Raw genomic sequence first — 15154 nt, 5'->3', positions numbered from 1 at the left:
AGTGCTAGCTGCAATTTTCGTATCCATGAGCTATTCTGACCACAATAATGCTCTGTACACACGGTTGGACATTCCGACCACAAAATCCGTCTGATTTTTGCCAACGGATTTTGGCCGAAACTTGTGTTGCATACATACGATCGGACAAAGTTGTTGGAAAATCCGATCGTTCGGAACGAGGTGATGTTCGTTACGTACGACGAGACTACGTAGAGGCTGGTAGCCAATAGCTTTGGTCTTGTAATTTAATCTGATCTGAGCATGCGTGGCACTTTGTCCGTCGGAATTCTCTACAAACGACCGGAAAAAGTACTGTCAGAATTTCCGAAGGGAAAAAGTCTGATAGAGCTCACACACGATTGGATTTTCCGACAACATAATCAGATCAGACCTTTTCCGTCGGAATTTCTGAATGTGTGTACAGGGCATTACAGTTTTTTTGTTCTGTTGACTCAAGTTAGATATCACCATGTTTGCTATTTATTGTATCGGTCATTTCACAACTTACTTCTGTTTCTTTGATGTGTATGCCATTTAGGTAGATGTGATATTTAAACTTAATATGGAAATGATCAACAATGGGATGAGTTAGATTGATTACAATTGAGGTTTCAGTGGAAAACAAGTTGATTTTTGGAGGTCCAAGGATAGCTGAGAAAAAAAGAGAAAATATATTAAATTTAAATACAGTATTTACTCACGACCAAAGCCGGTGGACCCTTGCTGAATCTTGTCATACACAACCTTCTTTGTTTTGGGGAAACATGCAGAACAGGAGGGTGAAATGATTATATTGATGCTATTTAATACTTGTGTTTTCTGTCAGGTACAGGCTTGGCATTGAGTACATAGACGTCTTGTTTAGCCAGTCACACACATGCCAACGTAGTGTCAACTAAACACCCTACTATCTTGAGAATCTTTTTCTGATCATTACTGTGGTTGTGCAATACATTTGTAAAAATAAATACATTAGAAAGATTTTGTCATTCGTTTCTCAGTTTGTGTGTAAAACAAAAAAAAAGTGTGGTCACAAAGCAATTCGTTGTTTCCATCTAAACTGAAGTGATTCTTCCATTTGTGTGTGGTAAATGGTCTAAAGTGATCTGGCACAGTATACAATGCAGCAATTTAGCAGTAAATAGCATATTCGCTGCATCAATATAAATGTGGACTCATTCTTCAAAAAAAATGTTGAAGCTATGATGTAAAATTGATGCATAAAGAAGCAGACCTATGAATGATCTTCTCCCTAAATACATATATATCAGTTACTCGGTGTCTTCTGCTTTAATATAAAGTATCTGCATTTGTATTTTTTAAGACCATGGGCAAATTCCCGAACCTAACATACCAGGATAAGTGACATTTTTTTTTCAGGTAAGACCAATGAATTGAATTTGAAATTGACAGTCAAATGGCTAAAATAAAGATCATTATCCTTGCGCTTATGCTTTGTGAATTGACTCCATTATTATACAACTTTCTGTACACTGCTGGGAGTCAAATGTTCATGCATAGTGTGCAGATTAATATAAGAATTGCATATGTCTGCTCGCTTTAGTGTTAGCTAGTGGCTTTCACGATGATAAAGCAAGCAGAAATTTGAAAGTGTTAACTTAAAGGGGTTGTAAAGGTAAGTCAGTGACTGGCCCACCAGCCCCCCCCCCCCCCCCCCGTTTTACTTACCTGATCCCTGTTGTTTGGATAGATTGATAGGAGTGCAGCCAATGGGTCCCACTTCCGTCAATCAAATCCAATGACGCGGATGCTGGAGCGCGGGCCCGAGTCAGGGCATCTGTATTCGGGAGCATGCCTGCAAGGTAACCTCCTGGGAGACCGCTTCTCCCAGGATGTTATCTAATGCGGGAAGGAGACGAGAGAGCCGCTGAGGGACCCCAGAAGACCAAGATAGGGGCCACTGTGTGCAAAACGAGCTGCACAGTGGAGGTAAGTATGACATGTTTGATATTTAAAAAAAAAAAAAAATACCTTTAGTGTCACTTTAATATTAGGTGTCAAGTTTTGTTGTAATGGTGAGTCTAAACTACTAAGAGTATTTTTTATAATTTTAGCCATTATTTTGTATAGTTTTAAGTTCAATTTTAGGGATAAAGAATAAATTTAGACAATTTTTTTTGTATAGTGTCAACTAGGGTTAGAAACTTAGAAAATGTTTCCTGCTGTTTCTAGCCCCGTTGGGAAGACATGTGAGAAACCTTCAAAAATCAACAAAATAGCATTATTTAGTGGTGAGGAAAGGCCAGAACCTTCTTTGGTAAATGCTTTTATTGTTAATGTTATTGTTAATGTCAGGCATGCTCAACCCATGGCCCACATGCCAAATGAGACCCATGGAGCCATCTGTTGTAGCCCACAACCACAAACCTATGGCAACCCATACAGCCTCCTTTGGGTGCACACTCTACTATTCATACTGAGCAATAAGGCATTATCATGGTTACTATAGATAACTAAAACAGCAAATGCAAACTTACTTTGATGGTGAGGTTCAAACCCTTCTGAAATTTCAGATATAGAACAGTTCAGATTGCTTGCAGTGACTTTACCATATGTTATTGAATTTTTGTTTGTTTCATGAGCTAGGTTGCACCATGTCCACGTTATATTTGTGCATTCTAATTTCCTGTGCCAGATATCACTCCCGTATCTGCATATAGCGATAACATGAAATTATGTATTGCTATAATGACCAAAACTATAGAAGACAATATAATATTTCTTATAGATTTATAAGGAAACTACATTAAAAGCTGTTAGTTTTAACTGAACAAGGTAAATAACCATCTAAAGCATATCTAAACTCAAAAACAAAAAATGCTATATATTGCAGCTTACAAGTCTGAAGATGATTTGGCTGCATTCCTTTTCATTTTTAACAATTTTCTCCTATATTTTTACAAAGTAATCCTATGAATAACACCTGTATCTGTACCCACGCTCACTCCTCCACTGTATCTTTGGAGAGAGCCATGGTTGTCACTAGACTGCTGTAGATTGTTAAATGTCATAAGGAACATATACCTAAGCAAAAAATAAATAAATTAATGTTTGTCTAGGAGCTATAAAAATGCAAAAATCCATTGACCTCCATTAAACCTGACTCTGTCTGTGAAGTAGCGCATTTGCTCGATGTATACAACCTACTACAGCAACACTGACATTCACAAAGAAAAACGTGTGTTTAAATTGCTGGCAAAATGACTGCTCCGAGCTGCTTCATTTTGGTTGTAAACAAAGTGGTCGGGGATACCTTTTTTATACATTCCAGACCCTTATCCTAGATAAGGGTCAGCTATAGATGTTAATTGGGACTCACACATGAAAAATGGCATAGCCCCCCCCCCCCAAATCATGCCAGGCCGTTCAGGTCTGGTTTGAATTTTAAGTGGGCCTCTACACCCCACGCTAGGTCAGTGGGTAGCAGGCATCGTGATTGATGGGGATCTACATTGCTGGATGACATGTTGATGATGCATGTACATTGTGGGGATATTATTATTTATAAAAGACTTGTCAAAAACTCTGTGTTATTTTGTACTGTTTTCATTTTTGTGCCTGGTATGGTTCAGGAGGAGGTGCATGCTCCTTCCCCCTTTCTTGGTCTGCCAGGCTGCATGTTTGGTTAAGGGTTTTGGAATTCTATTTTGGAGGGTATCTCATGCTTTTTTTTTTTTTTTTTCGTGGAGTTCCCTCTTACTAACAATAACAAATCTGAAGTATCTAGTATAGAATTTGACTTCATGTTGTTTTTTGTTTCTTTTGCGTGGCTTCCTCCTTAAACTTCATACCTGAAGGGCATAGGTATGAATTATGAAGGAACTCAAATGCCAATTTTTAATAATACCTGCCCCTTTGCTTACATGGACTAGTATTTCCAGCTATGTAAGTGAATAAGGCCAGGTGACATTACTCATTGTTAAGAACTTGGCAGTGCCTGCAGATGACAGTATCCTTAACAACCATTGATAGTGGGAAGCTGTCAAGTATGATAGCAGAATCAAAACCTTTCTTTTATTTATTTTATTATTTTAGATCCAGCCAGTCTGTTGTTTTTCAAAAGAACAAGCTCTCCAGCAGAATGTATCATTTACAGAGATGAGACAAGCCATTTAACACTGACAGGGGTGCTTATATTGATCAGATTTTATTTATTTATCCATAAAAGATTTTATTGAAAAAATGCAAGACATACAAACGTGCAAGTCATATAAGCATCATAAACACAAGGTGCTGCCACGACCTTAGCTACTCGCAATACAGACAGCGCTATTACCCTGCTACATTGGTCGTGGCTAAGAGAACATTGCTATACAGAGGCACAACTGATTAGCAAACACAGAAATAATGTGGACCTATCTTTTAAAGAGGCTTACTCAGGTCGTGCCGGGTAGTGCTGGGCCAGAGTCCCCAGCCTTCAGGACCGGTATCTTCCGGACCCGCTAGGGTGCGTGGGGTGGCGTAGTTCCCGACACTCGTGACCGAGTGGGAGAGCAAACGGCTGCTTTATTCAAGCCCCATAGAATGAAATATTCCAGGTTTGACTGAGGAAATGTGAGGGGGTAAAAGGATTGAGGGGGGGGGGGTAAAGGGAGAAAGAAAGTAAGGAACTCGGGGGGGGGGGAAGAGGAGGGGGCGGGTAGGTGTCCCCCCCCCAGCCCCCGCCGACCGTGCGCCTCTTTGGTTTATATATGTAGGGGAAAGAATGTTTTGTATCTATCCGTGGGTTGAAAATGCTTCCAACACGCCCAAATAGTCGAGAATTTCTGTAATCGGTCTTGAGTGGTGTATATCAGCTCTTCCATCCAGATTTTATTTATTTATGTAAGACCTTTATCCAAAAAGGAAAAAAAAAAACAGTTTGCTGTAACTGCTTTTAAAGTGTGGGATGTTTTTTAGCTTCAATTTGTTATTGTATTTAAATCTTCTAATAAATATAACACTCCCCTCCCCCTGGACTGACAATGCTGTTGTTCAAAGGTGCCCCTTGTGCTCATTCATCCAGAGTGGGGGCAATACATGTGGGAAAAAGCCTAAAAAAAAAACCAAATGCAGCCACCACATGTAAAATTTTTGGTTTTGGGTTTAACACCACTTTATGGGATTAAAGGGATACTTACTCATGTTAAGCATTCATATTTTGTACAGTGGCGGCTGATGGTATATTTTCTTTGGGGATGTGGCAGAAAACAGTGTACCCATCCCCCTGGTTGGTCACACAGCTGTCAACACTGAACATTGTACTGCATGACTGCTTATTGCAGCACCATATTTGGAGAGGTCATGCAATACCTGCGGATGCACAATGCGGTCTATGGGACTTATAGTCCCCCAAAGATAATACAGGTCAGGCTCAGTATACACTAGGGATGAGCTTCGTGTTCGAGTCGAACATACGTTTGACTCGAACATCGGCTGTTCGCCCGTTCGGCGAATTCCGAACGTTATGGGCCGTTCGCGCCAAATTCGTGTGGCTCTCACGAGGATGCCTGTGGCCAATCATAGCTCAGGCTGTGTAGTACATGCCCCACACTATATAAGGCCGCCAGCGGGGCGGCCTTGTGTAGTGTGTTGGCGTCTGAAGCAGTTAGTGGGTGTTCTGTGTACCTTCAACACAGTATACACCGATCGTTATCGGCCAATTTTCGATCTTGCTCTTCTGTAGTGGTTGTTGTCTGTGTGCTCTGACCGCAGTATACACCGCTATATTCACCTCACCTATATAGCTAGTGATCTATCTTTTATAATAGAGCTTGCAGTCAGTAGTGTTAGGAGCTTGTGCGTGCTGTCTGCATGCTCTGTACCCTGTACACACCGCTATATCCACCTACATAGCTCTTCTCTATTTGAGCCCACTTGCCATCTGCAGGAGTTATTGGAAGTTGTGTGTGCCTCCAGCACAGCACAGTATACATCTGTATATACCCCTTTATCTCAGGTGTTCTATAAAAAAGGCATCTGCAGGAGTTAGTGGGTCTTTTGTGCCTCCAGCACAATATACACCTGTATCTACCCTTTATTGCTGTTCTCTAATAGAGCCATCTGCAGGGCTTAGTGGGTGTTGTGTGACTCCATTACAGTATACCCCTTTATCTCTGGTGTTCTATAATAAAGGCAGGGCTCGAGTCCTTTGGGAACGCATGGGAACGGCGTTCCCGTACTATTTCCACAACGGGAACGCCGTTCCCATTAGCAGCCGGAGGAGCCTGCTGCTCGTGCGTAGCCCGCCGCTCCTCTGCCGCCCGAGTCAGTGACTGGTTGCTAGGCTAGGGCCGCTCCGCGTCTAGCAACCGGTCACATGACATCGGCCGTACACGCGGGCACGCACTGGAGTCAGTGCGCATGCGCCCTCCAGCGCAGCCAGCGGCAGACACACGCCGCTGGCATACGGACTGTCTCCTCCCTCCCCTCTACCCAGTTCTATCCCGAGCGAGAAGACTAGTAAACCAGGTTAGTCACTCAATACTCTGCAATACTCTGCATTACCCCGCAAATACTCTGCATTACCCCGCCAATACTCTGCATTACCCCTCCGCCAATACTCTAAATTACTCTGCCAATACTCTGCATTACTCTGCATTACTCCGCCCATACTCTGCATTACTCCGCCCATACTCTGCATTACTCCGCTCATACTCTGCATTACTCCGCCCATACTCTGCATTACTCAGCCCATACTCTGCATTACTCCGCCCATACTCTGCATTACTCCGCCCATACTCTGCATTACTCCGCCAATACTCTGCATTACTCTACCAATACTCTGCATTACTCTACCAATACTCTGCATTACTCCACCAATACTCCGCCAATACTCTGCATTACTCCACCAATACTCTGCATTACTCTACCAATACTCTGCATTACTCCACCAATACTCCGCCAATACTCTGCATTACTCCGCCAATACTCTGCATTACTCTACCAATACTCTGCATTACTCCACCAATACTCCGCCAATACTCTGCATTACTCCACCAATACTCTGCATTACTCTACCAATACTCTGCATTACTCCACCAATACTCCGCCAATACTCTGCATTACTCCGCCAATACTCTGCATTACTCCACCAATACTCTGCATTACTCTACCAATACTCTGCATTACTCCACCAATACTCTGCATTACTCTACCAATACTCTGCATTACTCCACCAATACTCCGCCAATACTCTGCATTACTCCACCAATACTCTGCATTACTCTACCAATACTCTGCATTACTCCACCAATACTCCGCCAATACTCTGCATTACTCCGCCAATACTCTGCATTACTCCACCAATACTCTGCATTACTCTACCAATACTCTGCATTACTCCACCAATACTCTGCATTACTCCACCAATACTCTGCATTACTCCACCAATACTCCGCCAATACTCTGTATTACTCCACCAATACTCTGCATTACTCTACCAATACTCTGCATTACTCCACCAATACTCTGCCAATACTCTGCATTACTCCACCAATACTCCGCCAATACTCTGCATTACTCCACCAATACTCCGCCAATACTCTGCATTACCCCGCCAATACTCTGCATTACCCAATACTCTGCAATACCCCGCCAATACTCTGCATTACTCCGCCAATACTCTGCATTACTCCAACAATACTCTGCATTACTCCAACAATACTCTGCATTACTCCAACAATACTCCGCCAATACTCTGCATTACTCCACCAATACTCTGCATTACTCCACCAATACTCTGCATTACTCCACCAATACTCTGCTATACCCTGCCAATACTCTGCAATACATAACCTGCCGATACTTACTCTGCAATACTTACCCTGCCAAGACTCTGCAATACTTACCCTGCAATGCCCTGCCAATAATCTGCAATACCCAGCAGTAATCTGCCATACCCTGCCAATACTCTGCAATACCTTGCCAATACTTATCCTGCCAATGTTCTGCAATACCCTGCCAATACTTACCCTGCCAATACATATTCTGCTAATACCCAGCCATACCCATCCATGCTCAGCCAAAATATTATTGGGGGAGATGACGTGGATATTACAGTAGGGGAGATGTATATTGCAGTGGGGACTATATGGTGGTGACATTTTTCACAGGTTTTTGCAAATTTATTATTTGCTGATCCGAAAAAAGATCCGATCTGTGACTCAGATCCAAGGAATGATCCGATCCATGAGTTTTTTGATCCGTTGCCAATAATCTTGCACGGCAAGGGCAACGTTATTCCAGTTTGTGTGATATTTTCTAATTTGCTGTATTTGAATTTGGAACAGGGTGTATTTGTGTTAGAAATTCCCTGCGAGGGAAAGATCATCACCCATTGTGTTGATTATTCTGTTTGACAAGTTAACTTATTTTGTATTTGTAAACTGGCACTTTACTATATATGTACTGTATTTTCTGTGAAATATATATGCATATGAGCGTACCTTTATTTATTTATTAATTTTTTTGGTGGGGGAGTGGATCTTGGGTGAGAGTTCCCACACTTTTTTCCCCAGCACTTGACCCCTGAATAAAGGCATCTGCAGGGCTTAGTGGGTGTTGTGTGACTCCATTACAGTATACCCCTTTATCTCTGGTGTTCTATAATAAAGGCATCTGCAGGGCTTAGTGGGTGTTGTGTGACTCAATTACAGTATACCCCTTTATCTCTGGTGTTCTATAATAAAGGCATCTGCAGGAGTTAGTGGGTGTTGTGTGCCTCCAGCACAATATACACTACCCAACTGCTGTTTTACCCAACTCCCTTCAGGCCATTACCATGTCTGGAAGGCCAGCAAGGAGAGGCAGACAGGCGCAAGCCGATAAAAGAGGGCAAGCAGGCTCTGTGTCTAGAGACAACAGTGCTGGTCGTGGACGCGGTGCATTGTCATCAGCACGTGGCCATGGGACACGCTTGTCCTTCTTTTCCGCAGCTGGACATGTTGAACCGCAACATACCAATGACTTGTAGAGTGGATGACCAAGCCCTCTTCATCCTCCTCATCCTCTCTCACCCAGTCTCAGGGTACTAGCAAAGCAGCTGCCAACGCATCGTCTTCCCTTGTCTCAATGTCATCATCAGTGACTCCTTCCCTAGACCCACCACGTCCTCCTGAGGAGTCTCCTAAACTCTTTGAGCACAGTGTTGGGTACATTCTCCAGGAGGATGCCCAGTGTTTTGTAGCCTCTGATGATGACACTCAGCTAGAGGAAGGCAGTAGCGTGAATGCAGAGAGAGGGGATGCTCAAGAAGGACAGCAATCTGGCAGTCATGTTCCACAAGCTGCAGCATATTGCCAGGTTTGCTACAGCGATGAAGAGGGAGGGGATGATGAGGGCACTGACTCCATGTGGGTGCCTGGTAGGAGAGAGGAGGAGGAGGAGGAGGAGGCTCATGTCCAATGAGGCAGGATGCCCTCCGGGGGCCAGCTTAGGGGCAGCACACCGACTGAATCACACCGCAGAGCTCTGCCTGTGCAGGGCGCTGCCTCTGCGCATTATTCTAAAAGTTCTTTGGTGTGGGCCTTTTTTGAGACGAGTGCATCAGATCGCACCGCTGCTATTTGCAACATATGTCTCAAGCGTATCTTGCGTGGCCAAAACATCAGCCGCTTGGGCACCACATGCTTGACCAGACATATGTTGACCTGCCATGCAGCTCGTTGGTAAGCGTACCTCAAAGACCCACACCAAAGAACAAAGCGGACCTCTCCTTGCTCCTCATCAGCTGGCATCTCCAACCCCACTAGACCTTCAGTCCTCTCTGAAACCTGCTCTGAGAGGAATGAAGGTGTAGAATTAGGTGTGTCACAGCCAAGTGCTTCCGGGCACTCTGCTAGCAGTACACCCACGTCCGATTATAGCAGGCAAATGTCCCTGCCCCAGCTGCTGGACCGGCGAAAGAAGTTCACTCCCAGCCATCCACATGCCCAGCGGTTGAATGCTAGCTTGGCTAAATTGCTAGCACTTCAACTGCTGCCTTTTCAGTTGGTAGACTCGGCCCCCTTCCGTGAGTTTGTACAATGTGCGGTTCCTCAGTGGCAGGTCCCCAAACGCCACTTTTTCTCATTGAAGGCGATTCCGGCTCTCTACCGGCATGTGGAAGGCAATGTCCTTGCCTCGCTGGACAGGGCGGTCAGCGGTAAGGTGCATATTACCGCTGACTCATGGTCCAGCAAGCATGGACAGGGACGTTACCTGTCTTTCACGGCCCATTGGGTCACTCTTCTGGCAGCTGGGAAGGATGCAGGACAAGGTGCAGTAGTGTTGGAGGTTGTTCCGCCACCGCGCCCCCAAAATGCTACTATTGGTTGTGACACACCTCTCTCCTCCACCCCCTCCTCTTCTTCTTCCTCCATGGCCTCTTCCAGTGCTCTTTCCTCAGAACCAGCGGTGCTTTGTAGGCGTTCCAGGGGCTACGCAAGTACGCAGGCAAAACGATGCCATGCCGTGCTTGCGCTGGTTTGTTTGGGGGACAGGAGCCACACTGGGGCGGACGTTTTGTAAGCTCTGCAGGGGCAGGCCGAGAGGTGGTTGACGCCACGCCAGCTTAAGCCAGGAATGGTGGTTTGCGACAATGGCACCAACCTCCTCTCCGCCCTCCGACAGGGACAACTGACCCATGTGCCCTGTGTAGCTCACGTCCTTAACCTGGTGGTGCAGCGGTTCTTGGGCAGGTACCCCGGCTTACAGGATGTCCTGAAGCAGGCCAGGAAAGCCTGTGTGCATTTCCACCGATCATTTAATGCCTGTGCTCGGCTGGCTGAGCTCCAAAAGGAGTTGAACCTGCCTTATATGTGACATGCTCACCAGGTGGAACTCAACGTTGGCCATGCTGCAGCGGCTGCACATGCAGCAGAGGGCCATCAATGAGTACCTGTGCGACTACGGCACCAGGACAGGGTCAGGGGAGCTCGGTTTTTTCTTACCACGCCAGTGGGGCATGATCAGGGATGCATGCACTGTCCTGTCACCGTTTGAGGAGGCCACAAGGATGGTGAGCAGTGACAGTGCATGCATCAGTGACACTGTACCTCTTGTCCACCTCTTGGAGCATACGCTGCGTGGAATAATGGACAGGGCACTTGAGGCAGAACAGAGGCAGGAAGAGGAGGACTTCCTTGCCTCTCAAGGCCCCCTTTATCCAGACAATGTTTCTGCTGTGCCACCCATCACACAGGAAGAGGATGAGGAGGAGGAAGAGGAGGATGATTGTGTCAGCATGGAGGTGGAGGCTGGCACTCAGCATCAGCAGCAGCAACAGTCTTGTAGGGATAATTTACAGTCCCAAGAAACACGTGGACTTGTACGTGGCTGGGAGGAGGTAGCTGCGGATCATGTTGTCCTTAGTGACCCAGAGGACTCCGGACCGAATGCCTCAGCTAACCTACGCTGCATGGCCTCCCTGATCCTGCAAAGCCTGCGGAAGGATCCTCGTATTCTTCGGATCAAGGAGAGGGACCATTACTGGCTGGCCACTCTCCTTGATCCATGGTACAAGGGTAAGGTTGTCGACCTTATCTTGCCATCGCAGAGGGAGAAGAGGATGAGACATCTCCAGGAGGCCTTGCAGAAAGGTCTGTGCAACGCGTTCCCAGAGACTGGGAGGTTACAAACTCCTGGTCTTGGACAACGTGTTGCTGAGGCATCGGTCAGAAGAAGCGGTGGAGAAGGTGGCCGTCTGACTGATGCTTTCAGACAATTTTTTAGTCCGCAGCCCCAAGGTATGATCGGTTCCAGCAACCATCGCCAGCGTCTGATTTACATGGTGCAGAAATACCTAGGGGCAAGGTCAGACTTGGACACCTTTCCCACCGAAAATCCTCTGGCTTACTGGGTCTTGAGGATGGATCACTGGCCAGAGCTTGCACAGTATGCAATTGAGCTACTGGCCTGTCCTGCATCCAGTGTTCTTTCGGAACGCACCTTCAGTGCTGCTGGTGGCTTTGTTACCGATCACAGGGTGCGCCTGCCCACCGAATCAGTTGATCGACTGACCTTCATCAAGATGAATCAGTCTTGGATCACCCACAGCTACCAAGCACCTGAAGCTGATGTAACCGAATAATTTTTTTTGAAATATCACATCCCTTCAAGACTGCCTATGCTGATGCTGAGTGACTGTCCTGTTATGTTGATGGTCTATCCTCTTCCTCCTCCGCTGATATGTTGGAAGAACATTTATGGCTCTGGGTGATGCCATCAGCCCAATTTTTCTGCCCCTGTTTAACAGGGGCGTTTAATTACAATTTTTGATGCAATGCTTTGCAGCAGGGCTAATTCCTGCAATAAAACTAGAGTATATGGGAGAGGTTGCAGTGTGGTGGCACCAGCACCAGTGCCTAAGGCCCAATTTTTCTGCCCCTGTTTAACAGGGGCGTTTAATTACAATTTTTGATGCAATGCTTTGCAGCAGGGCTAATTCCTGCAATAAAACTAGAGTATATGGGAGAGGTTGCACTGTGGTGGCACCAGCACCAGTGCCTAAGGCCCAATTTTTCTGCCCCTGTTTAACAGGGGCGTTTAATTACAATTTTTGATGCAATGCTTTGCAGCAGGGCTAATTCCTGCAATAAAACTAGAGTATATGGGAGAGGTTGCAGTGTGGTGGCACCAGCACCAGTGCCTAAGGCCCAATTTTTCGGCCCCTGTTCAACAGGGGCGTTTAATTACAATTTTTGATGCAATGCTTTGCAGCAGGGCTAATTCCTGCAATAAAACAAGAGTATATGGAAGAGGTTGCAGTGTCGTGGCACCAGCACCAGTGCCTAAGGCCCAATTTTTCTGCCCCTGTTTAACAGGGACATGTAATTACAATTCTTGATATAATATTTCACAGGAGGGCCCGTTCCTGTGCCCACCCAGAGTAACTGTGAGGACTTATAGTGTTGTGGCACCAGCACCACAACCACCAAAGGTCAATTTTTCTACCACTGTTCAACAATGGCATGTAATTACAATTCTTGATATAATCGTTCACAGCAGGGGGCTCCAGTGCCCACCAAGAGTCACTTTGAGGGCTTACAATGTTGTGGCAAAACCAACACCTTGTTCCGCCATTTCTGCAGAGCATATAGGGCAGGCCCCTGCTTTCAAACATCCAACTTACAAACATCTCCTACTTGCAAACGGAAGGAGACAACAGCAAGAGAGATGAAAAAAGATGGACGACAAAACAAATTATACAGGGGTGATAACCCTTCCCTATGTTTTCCAAAAATAGTTTTTTTGACTGGAGCTACACTTTAAAAATGTACCAGTTGAAAATTACAAACAGATTCAACTTAACACAACAAACTTACACAGTCCCTGTCTTGTTTGCACTGCCTGTATACTGCTGTTCTGAGTATATAGGGCCTGGGGGCCACACGCATTTCCTTTTTTTAATATGGGTACTGGGTTCCCCTTAATATGCGTACAAGACCCAAAGGGGCTGGTAATGGGCAGGGAGGGCTACCCATTCCATTTTTCTCAATGATTTTCAACCATATTGCAGGAACCTGATATAACATTAAAACCGCAAGCAGTTTTAAATGGTGTTATTTCTGTTCAATGTCATTTTGTGCAGGGACTGTTCTAAACACGGGAAACACGTGGCACTTCACAGGCATACTACAGACACCCCCCAGGCACCATATTTAAAGGAATATTTCACTTTTTTTTCACTTTGTCATTAAAATCAGTGCTCCCGCCAAAACGGAAATTTTTAAAAACATTTTAGGCATTGACCCATGTCCCCTGGGGCAGGAGCCAGGTCCCCAAACCCTTTTTAGGACAGTATCTTGCATATTAGCCGTTAAAATTAGCACTTTTAATTTCGAACGTTCGAGTCCCATAGACTTCAATGGGGTTCTAAAGTTCGTACGAATTTGGGGTCCGTTCGAAAGTTCTGGTGCGAACCGAACCGGGGGGTGTTCGTGCTCATCCCTAGTATACACAGACTGTCACTCCTCTCTACCCATACTCTGCATGGCTCTTATCAGCAGCTCCTCCTCTGTACACAAAACTCTCCAGCAGCTCCAGCACCCGGGACCACCATGGACACAGACTCCGGTCCATACTGATCAGTGAGGCTCTGCAGCTCAGAGCCCAGGCTCTTGGCCATGCTGTAACCATCCTCCAAAGGCAGAGCAGCAGGAGCCCACCACCATAACGTCCCCACCCTCCTCCTCCATCCCTCTCCTAGGCCAATGGGCTCGCTTCTCCTTTCTGACAATCAGAAAGCGGGCCTCAGGACCCGCTTCCTGATTGGCCGTGAGGTGAATCAGTGTGACAATAGCAAATATTCATTCTCTTTTGTCACACAACTGGGTGGGCTCAGGGCACTGTGCTCTGCGCCCCAAACCCTTCCTTTTTTGAAGCCTATTACAGCCTCTGGCTCTAATCACGTGCTTTAAAATAAACAAAAAACCTCATTGGAATCCATGCGTCCGGGACCCTGCATGTAGATTAGGTGGTCGGACGCATTGATAGGGGGTGATAGGGGGTGCAGCGCCTGTGTGCCCCTAACAAATGGGCTGCCACTGATTCTGTATATTCGAAGAGAAGGCCATAAAAATATAATGAGGCTGTTAGAACTTACACTAAGTAGGTAACAGTATAAAACACTCCTTCTGCATTCTCTGGTGGCATCCAGGTCAGAGTTGTGTTCATGTCCAGAGAATAGAAGCTCACTGTTCTTGGCTTTAGAAATTCACACTGATTTGCTGCAAGTGAAATAAAAACAAAACAAATGTACCGTAAACAAATCATTTTCCATAATCAAGCTCTGAGTTTGATTTACTAGAAAACATAGGAATATTTACAAAAAAAAAATAAGTAAACATTTAGAGCCGGTTCACACTGCGGGCGATGCGAGGCGACACGACTTGCCTCGCCGCGATCTCACAAGTCGCCCCCGTTCTGTACAATGGAACTGTTCTGAGAGGAGCGACTCAAGTCGCTCCGACTCAGAAAAAAGGTTCCTGTACTACTTTCGGGCGACCTCGGGGCGACTTGCATTGACTTCTATACAGAAGTCATCTGCAAGTTGCCGCTGAGGTCGCGGCAGGTCGCGGCGAGGCAAGTCGGTGTCGCCTCGCATCGCCTGCAGTGTGAACCGGCCCTTACTTCAACTATCCAGTCAAAGAAAATTCCTGTTTACTTTGAATAC

At 45.7% G+C, this 15154-nt stretch overlaps 1 protein-coding gene across 1 annotated transcript in view; it reads right to left on the bottom strand.

Moving 5' to 3' along the window:
* LOC143987776 (interleukin-20 receptor subunit alpha-like) overlaps nt 1-15154 on the bottom strand; it is a 54595-nt gene that overhangs the window by 25240 nt on the left and 14201 nt on the right. Inside the window, exons 2-4 of the mRNA XM_077486782.1 lie at nt 14585-14708; nt 2499-2671; nt 509-651 (exon numbers count right to left, since the gene is read on the bottom strand). Coding sequence (XP_077342908.1) covers nt 509-651; nt 2499-2671; nt 14585-14708 — 440 coding nt within the window. The remainder of the gene's footprint in view (nt 1-508; nt 652-2498; nt 2672-14584; nt 14709-15154) is intronic.

Source organism: Lithobates pipiens, unplaced genomic scaffold, assembly GCF_037356315.1.
Source record: "Lithobates pipiens isolate NorthernLeopardFrog02 unplaced genomic scaffold, aLitPip1_a1.2 Scaffold_18, whole genome shotgun sequence".
NCBI lineage: Eukaryota > Metazoa > Chordata > Amphibia > Anura > Ranidae > Lithobates > Lithobates pipiens.
This window is presented reverse-complemented; position numbering and strand designations above follow the sequence as displayed.